At 41.0% G+C, this 12,628-nt stretch overlaps 1 protein-coding gene across 2 annotated transcripts in view; it reads left to right on the forward strand.

Annotated features, from left to right (window-relative positions):
- The window catches only part of LOC128700790 (polycystin-1-like protein 2), a 102,631-nt gene that overhangs the window by 69,652 nt on the left and 20,351 nt on the right, over nucleotides 1–12,628 (forward strand). For both annotated transcript variants that reach the window (XM_070097182.1, XM_070097183.1), the window contains 3 exons: nucleotides 4,534–4,668; nucleotides 6,254–6,309; nucleotides 6,842–6,962. In XM_070097182.1, the coding sequence (XP_069953283.1) occupies nucleotides 4,534–4,668; nucleotides 6,254–6,309; nucleotides 6,842–6,962 (312 nt within the window). The remainder of the gene's footprint in view (nucleotides 1–4,533; nucleotides 4,669–6,253; nucleotides 6,310–6,841; nucleotides 6,963–12,628) is intronic.

Raw genomic sequence — 12,628 nt, forward strand, 5'->3', positions numbered from 1 at the left:
ATAATAAAATAAGATGGAACAGTGATGCGGTAAGTTGTAAAAAAAGGAGATAGATTCTGTAGATATTAAACAAATTAAGACTATGAGGTAGAATGGTCGTTGAATACAACAATGACAATCAAAAGTAGTTGGGGTATTAGAATTTTAGGGGGGCACAAATTTATGACAATATAACACTAACTGTGGACTGTGGGTATTATCTGCACTTTACTCTGATTCTGTTAGTCCAGCCTCACTTAGGAATGTTTTAAGGTCATGTTCTGTAGAGATGAAGTATCTCTTCCCAGCGGGCTGTTTCCTAACTGCGATTTTTCCATCCCTCACAAAGCACTGGTGGATTTTTTGGGCATAGCGTAATTTTCTTAGCCGATAAGAAGGTTTTGTCTTATTTTGGTAAGGCACTCGTTGACGTAAACATCAGTTTTCATAGAAATAGATGTTTTTAGTAGTTTGTTTCTTTGTAGGCTAGTTTGGAATTTTAACAGCACTGTTTTTTTACCTGCTTGGTAGCCCATCAGTTTGCAATCCTTTAGGTCATCACTACGTATGTTAAGGCGAAGGTGGTCCTTGATAAGCTGTAGGGTGGTCTCCATGCAGGTCTCTTGGGTGACTGTGGGTGGGAGATGTTTGCTGTTAACTACAACAGCGTCAGATAGCTGCTGTTGGTCATTATGGTCTTGGAAGTTGGTTATGACATTGGCAAGTTGTTGGTCCACTCTTGATCTTTCCTCTGTAATGTTGGTAGTAAGTAGGGTGACTTGATCTTTTAGAGTGTTGATAGTGTCTAGGGATTGGGTGTGGGTGTTGCTTTGTTGTTCCAGAGTGTAAGTAAGTAAGTAAGTAAGTAAGTTTATTCAGGTATACACAAATACAGTTACATAGAATTATCATACATAGCAGCATATGTGTAGAGAACCTAGGATAACCCAAAAAAGTCAGACAGAGTGACTTATTTCCATTGGGGTCCTTTTACCTTATTATTATAATATAAAGGTTATAATATTTTCTTATTATTCTACAATGAACATAACATCTTATTATCATACTAAAATGACTATCTACTACACCAAGGTCATTAAGACTATCTACAATACGAGGGTCATTACTAGGAATAAAGTAAAATTTACACGTATGTTAGCTAAAAAATAGAAAATCATTCCCCTCCCTTTCTGTAGCTACATTCATCAGACACCTTTTGGCACTCTTCTTGAACTGGTTCATGCTATGACTGGCTTTGACATGTGCGGGCAGTCTGTTCCATTCCTTTATTGCTGTACAATAAAAGGTGTTTGAAGCCTGGCCACTGACTGTGGGTACTACAAAGTTGTGCTCTCTCCCCCTAGTACTATGATTGCTTTGGTTCCCAACCTTGACAAAATTGACAGCAAGATATTCTGGACATTGTTTGTGACCAATTTTATAAACATGATTTAGCTTCAGTTGTTTTACTCTGTCTTCAACATTCAGCATATCCAATTGCTGTAATTCATCCTGGCCTACATGTTCTCTTGGTCTCAGCCCCAGGATGAATCTTACGATTTTGTTCTGGGTGATTTGCAGTCTATCTTTCAGTTTTTTTGTCAAGGCAGAGTACCAAGAAGAGCAAGCGTAATCCATATGGCATTGTATAAGGGCTAGACATAGGGTCCTGCGAGCCTCAGTAGGTAGACACTGTGCTTGTCTATACAGGAACTTCAGTCTGGCATTCGCTTTCTTTACTACACTGTTCCCTATCAATTCTCCTGACATGCATGGGTCAAAGGGGATTCCAAATATTTTACTGATGAAACCAAAGTGATGGGCTCCCCATTACATTGAACATTAAAATTATTTACCCCTCTCAGTTTATGTTTCGTGCCAAAGAGAATGGCTTCAGTTTTCCCTAGGTGTAATGATAGTTTGTTGTCTACTAACCATTTGCTGCAGGACTCCAGTTCCAGTGTTAAAACATTAGCAATATCTTGTGGGTCTTTACCTGACACTAACAGAGCACTGTCATCTGCATACAGTAGGAGTTTGCACTTGACACTGATAGGCATATCATTGACATAACATAAGAATAATAAGGGACCCAGAATACTACCTTGGGGAACTCCACATGTTATCGGCAGGGGTTCTGATTCTGTTTTGTTGATTTTGACTATTTGTCTCCTGTTGCTAAGGTAGGACTTAAACCAGTCTACAGAACCTATACCGATAGCTTGAAGTTTATTACATAATATATTGTGGTTGACAGTATCGAAGGCCTTTTGCAGGTCTAAGGTTACCATACCTATGAGGTTCCCCTTTGACATTTCAGTTCTCAGGTAATCCATCAGATTAATAAGGGAGGTGTCGGTTGAGTAGGATCTTCTAAAGCCCGATTGATAGCTATGGAGAATGTTGTTGTCATTAAGGTACTTAACTACTTGAGAATACACCGCCCTCTCTAGAATTTTAGATATTATACTGAGTATACTAACAGGCCTATAGTTGCTTACATCAGACCTACTATTTTTCTTGAAGATAGGAGTAACTCTGGCCTCCTTGAACCCCTCCGGTACGGTATTAGTGGTGATTGATAGATTTATTATGTGAGCAATAGGGATTGACAGTTCAGAAGCACCATCTTTTAGGAACTTAGACGGGATGTTATCAGGGCCTGTGCTCTTAGTTGGGTTTAACCTGCTTAGTTCTTTTTGAATAAAGTCATGAGATACACTTACTAGTTGACAACTGTTTGGGGTTACCCCTTTATTGGTATGAGTGTCTAGTTTATGTTCTAGAGCAGTGATCTTGTTGAGGTAATCTGCATTGCTAGCTTTTAGTTCCTGCATTTCTTGAGTTAGTTTGGTGATCGTTTGGTTCTGAATCGTAAAGAGTTTAGCTATTTCTGGGTCGGTGATCTTCTTGGCATCAAATACTGGGAAGGAGTTATCTTGGACTGTGACGGCGGCCATGTTTGTTGTTGTCTGTCGTGTGTTGTGGTGGTGCCGGTGGGTGATGAGGGTTGTGTCCTGGCTGGCAGTACCACAAGTTTTCCTCGTGTTTTTACTGCTCTCACCTTTGATGTTAGGAGTCCTTAGCTGGTTACTGGATCTTCTTATATTGCTCTGATCCTTGTCCATTGGCTGTGGCTTCGGGTGAATAGTAGGCGATGGGTGAATGTTGTGGAGTATCACTTCAGTGGCAGCGGGGTAGGAGGTGGTAGTACGAGTCCTTTTAGTTGGTAATTTGTGAACTTTTGGGTGATTTCTGCAGTTGATTTATATCATTCTGGGTATCCACACATGTTAGTGTTATGTGGGTCTTGATTAGGTCATCACTGGGCTGCTGGGAACCTCAGGTAGAAGTAAAAATAGAGGATAAGGTTCCTGTTGCCGCTGCCGCTGCCTATATGTACTCAATCGATAGAAAAAACGGAGTTCTAAAGAAATAGCTCTAAGTTTGGTCGACTGGAACAATGGAATTAGCAGAAAATAGGGCTCAAAGTGGGCAAAATTGCCGATTCGCCAATATTGCCGAGGTTGCTAACTTCGTGAGAGCGTAATTCCATCAGTTTTCCATCAAATTTCGTTCTTTTGGTGTCATTACAATTGGGAAAAGATTCTCTATCATTTCATTCAATTTTTTTTTTTTTTTAAATTTTGCGACACTAGGAGACACCTCAGGATTTGGGGTTGCGACAGTCAAGGGGTTAATCACTGAAGAAGGCACATTCTCCCCTCTCTCTTCCTCCTCTGAAGCAATTTCCTCTCCTGCGATCTGTTGCTGTTCCAGTTGAAGGTGTTGCAGCTCTTCAGTGGTTAGCTCTTCCTTGTGGTCATCCACCAACTCTTCTACATGCTGGCCACTCACATCCAACCCCTTAATTTGCTACGAGTTCTTTCTTGAATCCTATCATGTTTCTCTCCTTTATGAAAGGGCTGGCATTCAGAACTTTCTTTGGCCCTATGGTGGCTTATTTAGCAGTCACACTCAATAAACAAGGACAAAAAAAAATGGATTATTATGAAATGTTTCGGATGAACGTGCAGGGTAATGCTCACTCGAGAAACAAAGCTAGACTGACTCAGAACACATGGGAGGCTTTGTGTGGGCACGGGCAGGTGGACACTTTCAGTATTTCGGACCGACAAAAACCAAGGTCATGAATGAAAACTGGGACAAAATTTTGACAGAAAAAAGTCATTGAAAACCGAATTCAGTGAAAACCAGGGCAAACAAAAACTGAGGTTTCACTGTACAGAGATGGTTATCTTTGTGTAAATACACTGAGAGGTATGTATGTATCTTTCTGTGTACTGTACATATACAGAGATGTGTATCTGTGTAAATAATACACTGAGAGGTGTGCATCACAGTATATGTACCTGTACATACATGTTAGTGCATAGATAAACTCCAGTCTTAATGGCTCATATCCTTGAAATCTATACCTGGAGTATACCTGGAGGGGGTTTCGGGGATTAACACCCCCGTGACCCAGTCCATGAGCAGGCCTCGCAGTGGATGAGGTCATGATAAACCATTTTTTTGTTATCTCATCTGAAGGTGTGTGGACGTATCAATTTGCTACCCTTACAACGGCGGCATCCTCGTAAATCCATCTTCCCGAATGGCTCTCATAGGCACCTGTGTGTCTCAGTGTGGCAAAAATCTGGCTCTTCAGTGGATGTACATGGACATGTGAGTCTCTCCTTACTTTTAATGCCTGCCAACTTGATGGATGTCCAGTAACATTTAAACATTTTTTAACACATTGGCTGTCTACCGCCAAGACATGGTGACCCAAAAAAGAAGAAACTTTTTCACCATCACTCGCTCCATCACTGTCTTGAAAGAGGGGCACCAATACTAGAGTTCAAAAACTGTAGCATGTCCCCACCCCTCTTTAAATATATTATAACCATATATTGTGACAGTAATATTTCATGTCTCTCTTGAGCCTCATGCTTGTATATTTTTAATAATTTCTTTTCAAAATATCACCATTAGAACAAAAGCTTTTCCGTTAAAGAAGACACTCAGTATATATGTATACACTGAAGCATGAACAGTATATCTGAGTACATGCAGTGACATTTATAAAAAACATGAAAGGTAAAGATTTTATTTCTTTGTAAAAGTTACAGTGTGTAATTACAGTTTTGGTTTGTTAAGTATAAAGAAAGCCATTATCATGCTGGGGCATTTCAGGCAGACTAATCCTAGTATACAATAACTACTTAAATCTAGACAAGATGATAGTGGTTAACTTTTATTTAAATCTTTATTTAATCTTAATACTAATGCGAGATAGTCAGGGTGGAGGTTTATTAGAATAATAATCTTGAAGTTGCACATAATAAAAACAATATTACAATTAATGGTTCAAGCAGTAATATATTATGGATTGGCAGATGGTACCAACACTCTTATATGGGTGTGAAGCATGGGTTGTAAATGCTGCAGCAAGGAGGTGGCTCAGAGCAGTGGAGATCTTGTGTCTAAAGGCAATGTGTGGTGTAAATATTATGCAGAGAATTTGTAGTATGGAAATTAGCAGGATGTGTGGAGTTACTAAAAGTATTATTCAGAGGGGGCTGAAGAGGGGTTGGTCATTTAGAGAGGATGGAACAAAGAATGACTTGGAGAGCATATAAATCTATAGTGGAAGGAAGATGGGGTAGTGGTCATCTTAGGAAAGGTTGGAGGGAGGGGGTAAAGGAGGTTTTGTGGGCGAGGGGCTTGGACTTCAGCAAGCGTGCATGAGCATGTTAGATAGAAGTGAATGGAGACGAATATTTTTTGGGACCTGATGAGCTATTGGATTGTGAGCAGGGTAATATTTTGTGAAGGGATTCAGGGAAGCCGGTTAGCCGGACTTGAGTCCTGGAGGTGGGAAGTACAATTTCTGCACTTTAAATGAGGGGGTTTGGAATATTGGCTGTTTGGAGGGACATCTAGACTGTTGTATCTAAGCACCTCTGCAAAGACAGTGATTATGTATGAATGATGGTGCAGTTGTTGAACAATGCTGAAAGGTTTTTCTTTCTTTTGAGTCACCTTGCCTCGGTGGGGAAACGTCCAAAGTGTTAAAAAAAAAAAAATTAGAAAATATTTTACATGAAGATTTTTTTGTCAAAGAAAATGAGTTCTCAGACAAAAACATTAATTGAAAGATGATTAAGACAGTTCTGTTTCTTATTAAAATATTTATTATTAATTCAAGAGAATGTTCACCTACTAAAATAAATTCTACAGCATGTGTAATAATACTTGTATGTTGTAGGTCTGGGAACCCTGTAAATGACACCTGTAATACTTGTGACCCAGTTACTAACCCAGGTAAGTTTAGTATTAAGTCTGTTGAGCCTTGGTATTCATGAACTCTGTCATGTTGCTTTATTTTAACTTTGTATAATAATATATGTTTGTGTTGAGAATTTTATTGATGCTTGAATTCTTTATTGCTTGTTGATTTTATATTCATTGTGTGTGTTGTATTGATTTTTTCTTGTTAACATTGTTGAGTAGGTACTCCCTAAACTTCCTTCCTCCTCACCCCCTTCACCTGCCATGTACCATGGACAGTGTTAGTCTCTTCATGCCTGTTATACCTGTCTATCTCACAGTTAACAGGTACATAGGGTGGCTTCAGGGTTGGTATTTCTGGACTCGGATATGAACTGGAGTAGGATAACAGCTCTTAACCTGTGAATTATTCTTTTTAAAAAAATTACATTACTGTTTTTTTCATTTTTTTTAAAACATCAACTGTTTCACACCCTAGTAGGGTGACCTGAAAAAGAAGAAACGCTTTCATCATCACTCACTCCATGTCATGTATGCATATATTTTCTTGCTTTCCTCCCCCCAGTGTTCCTGACGCCAGTGACCACTTTCACCATTGCTGCCAATCCACTATTCTTTGAAATCAATCCAAGCATAAATAAGTTCCGATTCCGACTTACGGGAACAACAGAAACTCAATCAAGTGGGCAAGTATTAATGAATTGTAGTTTTAAGACCTCAGTTAATATATACACTAGCTCACCAAGATTATTTTATTTCATAGGGGCTTTCTGCATGCACACCAGAATGTAATTCACCTTTGTACAAACATTGTATCATGCTAAAATAAAGTATCTTTATCTTTTTCTAAAAACTTAAATTAGTGTAAGAACATTGAGGGAGTTGCACCACCTGGTAGACAAAAACCAAGAGATATACACCTCTCAGTGTACATACCCTGTGGCTGCTAGTTTATTTAATCAATGTGTCTAAAGTGTTTGAAAAGTAGCTGATTCAGCTAAAATTAAAGGAAATTCTTGTATACCTGGAGTTTACGTGGAGAGAGTTCCGGGGGTCAACGCCCCCGCGGCCCGGTCTGTGACCAGGCCTCCTGGTGGATCAGAGCCTGATCAACCAGGCTGTTGCTGCTGGCTGCACGCAGACCAACGTACGAGCCACAGCCCGGCTGATCAGGAACTGACTTTAGGTGCTTGTCCAGTGCCAGCTTGAAGACTGCCAGGGGTCTGTTGGTAATCCCCCTTATGTATGCTGGGAGGCAGTTGAACAGTCTCGGGCCCCTGACACTTATTGTATGGTCTCTTAACGTGATAGTGACACCCCTGCTTTTCATTGGGGGGATGGTGCATCGTCTGCCAAGTCTTTTGCTTTTGTAGTGAGTGATTTTCGTGTGCAAGTTCGGTACTAGTCCCTCTAGGATTTTCCAGGTGTATATAATCATGTTTCTCTCCCTCCTGCATTCCAGGGAATACAGGTTTAGGAACCTCAAGCGCTCCCAGTAATTGAGGTGTTTTATCTCCGTTATGCGCGCCGTGAAAGTTCTCTGTACATTTTCTAGGTCGGCAATTTCACCTGCCTTGAAAGGTGCTGTTAGTGTGCAGCAATATTCCAGCCTAGATAGAACAAGTGACCTGAAGAGTGTCATCATGGGCTTGGCCTCCCTAGTTTTGAAGGTTCTCATTATCCATCCTGTCATTTTTCTAGCAGATGCGATTGATACAATGTTATGGTCCTTGAAGGTGAGATCCTCCGGCATGATCACTCCCAGGTCTTTGACGTTGGTGTTTCGCTCTATTTTGTGGCCAGAATTTGTTTTGTACTCTGATGAAGATTTAATTTCCTCATGTTTACCAAGAATTATGTGGATTAAAGTAAAGGTTGGATGCGAGAAGTGGGTCATAATAAGCGTGTATGCACCTGGAGAAGAGAGGAATGCAGAGGAGAGAGAGAGATTTTGGGAGATGTTAAGTGAATGTATAGGAGCCTTTGAACCAAGTGAGAGAGTAATTGTGGTAGGGGACTTGAATGCTAAAGTAGGAGAAACTTTTAGAGAGGGTGTGGTAGGTAAGTTTGGGGTGCCAGGTGTAAATGATAATGGGAGCCCTTTGATTGAACTTTGTATAGAAAGGGGTTTAGTTATAGGTAATACATATTTTAAGAAAAAGAGGATAAATAAGTATACACGATATGATGTAGGGCGAAATGACAGTAGTTTGTTGGATTATGTATTGGTAGATAAAAGACTGTTGAGTAGACTTCAGGATGTACATGTTTATAGAGGGGCCACAGATATATCAGATCACTTTCTAGTTGTAGCTACACTGAGAGTAAAAGGTAGATGGGATACAAGGAGAATAGAAGCATCAGGGAAGAGAGAGGTGAAGGTTTATAAACTAAAAGAGGAGGCAGTTAGGGTAAGATATAAACAGCTATTGGAGGATAGATGGGCTAATGAGAGCATAGGCAATGGGGTCGAAGAGGTATGGGGTAGGTTTAAAAATGTAGTGTTAGAGTGTTCAGCAGAAGTTTGTGGTTACAGGAAAGTGGGTGCAGGAGGGAAGAGGAGCGATTGGTGGAATGATGATGTAAAGAGAGTAGTAAGGGAGAAAAAGTTAGCATATGAGAAGTTTTTACAAAGTAGAAGTGATGCAAGGAGGGAAGAGTATATGGAGAAAAAGAGAGAGGTTAAGAGAGTGGTGAAGCAATGTAAAAAGAGAGCAAATGAGAGAGTGGGTGAGATGTTATCAACAAATTTTGTTGAAAATAAGAAAAAGTTTTGGAGTGAGATTAACAAGTTAAGAAAGCCTAGAGAACAAATGGATTTGTCAGTTAAAAATAGGAGAGGAGAGTTATTAAATGGAGAGTTAGAGGTATTGGGAAGATGGAAGGAATATTTTGAGGAATTGTTAAATGTTGATGAAGATAGGGAAGCTGTGATTTCGTGTATAGGGCAAGGAGGAATAACATCTTGTAGGAGTGAGGAAGAGCCAGTTGTGAGTGTGGGGGAAGTTCGTGAGGCAGTAGGTAAAATGAAAGGGGGTAAGGCAGCCGGGATTGATGGGATAAAGATAGAAATGTTAAAAGCAGGTGGGGATATAGTTTTGGAGTGGTTGGTGAAATTGTTTAATAAATGTATGGAAGAGGGTAAGGTACCTAGGGATTGGCAGAGAGCATGCATAGTTCCTTTGTATAAAGGCAAAGGGGATAAAAGAGAGTGCAAAAATTATAGGGGGATAAGTCTGTTGAGTGTACCTGGTAAAGTGTATGGTAGAGTTATAATTGAAAGAATTAAGAGTAAGACGGAGAATAGGATAGCAGATGAACAAGGAGGCTTTAGGAAAGGTAGGGGGTGTGTGGACCAGGTGTTTACAGTGAAACATATAAGTGAACAGTATTTAGATAAGGCTAAAGAGGTCTTTGTGGCATTTATGGATTTGGAAAAGGCGTATGACAGGGTGGATAGGGGGGCAATGTGGCAGATGTTGCAAGTGTATGGTGTAGGAGGTAGGTTACTGAAAGCAGTGAAGAGTTTTTACGAGGATAGTGAGGCTCAAGTTAGAGTATGTAGGAAAGAGGGAAATTTTTTCCCAGTAAAAGTAGGCCTTAGACAAGGATGTGTGATGTCACCGTGGTTGTTTAATATATTTATAGATGGGGTTGTAAGAGAAGTAAATGCGAGGGTCTTGGCAAGAGGCGTGGAGTTAAAAGATAAAGAATCACACACAAAGTGGGAGTTGTCACAGCTGCTCTTTGCTGATGACACTGTGCTCTTGGGAGATTCTGAAGAGAAGTTGCAGAGATTGGTGGATGAATTTGGTAGGGTGTGCAAAAGAAGAAAATTAAAGGTGAATACAGGAAAGAGTAAGGTTATGAGGATAACAAAAAGATTAGGTGATGAAAGATTGAATATCAGATTGGAGGGAGAGAGTATGGAGGAGGTGAACGTATTCAGATATTTGGGAGTGGACGTGTCAGCGGATGGGTCTATGAAAGATGAGGTGAATCATAGAATTGATGAGGGAAAAAGAGTGAGTGGTGCACTTAGGAGTCTGTGGAGACAAAGAACTTTGTCCTTGGAGGCAAAGAGGGGAATGTATGAGAGTATAGTTTTACCAACGCTCTTATATGGGTGTGAAGCGTGGGTGATGAATGTTGCAGCGAGGAGAAGGCTGGAGGCAGTGGAGATGTCATGTCTGAGGGCAATGTGTGGTGTGAATATAATGCAGAGAATTCGTAGTTTGGAAGTTAGGAGGAGGTGCGGGATTACCAAAACTGTTGTCCAGAGGGCTGAGGAAGGGTTGTTGAGGTGGTTCGGACATGTAGAGAGAATGGAGCGAAACAGAATGACTTCAAGAGTGTATCAGTCTGTAGTGGAAGGAAGGCGGGGTAGGGGTCGGCCTAGGAAGGGTTGGAGGGAGGGGGTAAAGGAGGTTTTGTGTGCGAGGGGCTTGGACTTCCAGCAGGCATGCTTGAGCGTGTTTGATAGGAGTGAATGGAGACAAATGGTTTTTAATACTTGACGTGCTGTTGGAGTGTGAGCAAAGTAACATTTATGAAGGGATTCAGGGAAACCGGCAGGCCGGACTTGAGTCCTGGAGATGGAAAGTACAGTGCCTGCACTCTGAAGGAGGGGTGTTAATGTTGCAGTTTAAAAACTGTAGTGTAAAGCACCCTTCTGGCAAGACAGTGATGGAGTGAATGATGGTGAAAGTTTTTCTTTTTCGGGCCACCCTGCCTTGGTGGGAATCGGCCGGTGTGATAATAAAAAAAAAAAAATGTTTACCATATCTGAGTAATTGAAATTTCTCATCGTTGAACTTCATATTGTTTTCTGCAGCCCACTGAAAGATTTGGTTGATGTCCGCCTGGAGCTTTGCAGTGTCTGCAATGGAAGACACTGTCATGCAGATTCGGGTGTCATCTGCAAAGGAAGACACGGTGCTGTGGCTGACATCCTTGTCTATGTCGGATATGAGGATGAGGAACAAGATGGGAGCGAGTACTGTGCCTTGTGGAACAGAGCTTTTCACCGTAGCTGCCTCGGACTTTACTCTGTTGACGACTACTCTCTGTGTTCTGTTAGTGAGGAAATTATAGATCCATCGACCGACTTTTCCTGTTATTCCTTTAGCACGCATTTTGTGCGCTATTATGCCATGGTCACACTTGTTGAAGGCTTTTGCAAAGTCTGTATATATTACATCTGCATTCTTTTTGTCTTCCAGTGCATTTAGGACCTTGTCGTAGTGATCCAACAGTTGAGACAGACAGGAGCGACCTGTTCTAAACCCATGTTGCCCTGGGTTGTGTAACTGATGGGTTTCTAGATGGGTGGTGATCTTGCTTCTTAGGACCCTTTCAAAGATTTTTATGATATGGGATGTTAGTGCTATTGGTCTGTAGTTCTTTGCTGTTGCTTTACTGCCCCCTTTGTGGAGTGGGGCTATGTCTGTTGTTTTTAGTAACTGTGGGATGACCCCCATGTCCATGCTCCCTCTCCATAGGATGGAAAAGGCTCGTGATAGGGGCTTCTTGCAGTTCTTGATGAACACGGAGTTCCATGAGTCTGGCCCTGGGGCAGAGTGCATGGGCATGTCATTTATCGCCTGTTCGAAGTCATTTGGCGTCGAGATAACATTGGATAGGCTTGTGTTAATCAAATTTTGTGGCTCTCTCATAAAAAATTCATTTTGATCTTCGACTCTCAGTCTGGTTAGCGGCTTGCTAAAAACTGAGTCATATTGGGACTTGAGTAGCTCACTCATTTCCTGCTGTCATCTGTGTAGGACCCATTTTGATTAAGTAGGGGCCCAATACTGGACGTTGTTCTCGATTTTGATTTGGCATAGGAGAAGAAATACTTTGGGTTTCTTTCGATTTCATTTATGGCTTTTAGTTCTTCCCGCGATTCCTGACTCCTAAAGGATTCTTTTAGCTTAAGTTCGATGCTTGCTATTTCTCTGACCAGTGTCTCCCTACGCATTTCAGATATATTGACTCTTTTAGCCGCTCTGTTATTCTTTTCCGTCGCCTGTAAAGGGAGCGCCTGTCTCTTTCTATTTTACATCTACTCCTCCTTTTTCTTAGAGGAATAAGCCTTGTGCATACATCGAGTGCCACCGAGTTAATCTGTTCTAGGCATAAGTTGGGGTCTGTGTTGCTTAGTATATCTTCCCAGCTTATATCGGTTAGGACTTGGTTTACTTGGTCCCACTTTATGTTTTTGTTATTGAAGTTGAATTTGGTGAATGCTCCCTCGTGACTAATCTCATTATGTCGGTCTGGGGCTCCGCGCATACTTGTCTGAACCTCAATTATGTTGTGATCTGAGTATATTGTTTTTGATATGGTGACA

Source organism: Cherax quadricarinatus, chromosome 56, assembly GCF_038502225.1.
Source record: "Cherax quadricarinatus isolate ZL_2023a chromosome 56, ASM3850222v1, whole genome shotgun sequence".
Classification (NCBI taxonomy): Eukaryota; Metazoa; Arthropoda; class Malacostraca; order Decapoda; family Parastacidae; genus Cherax; species Cherax quadricarinatus.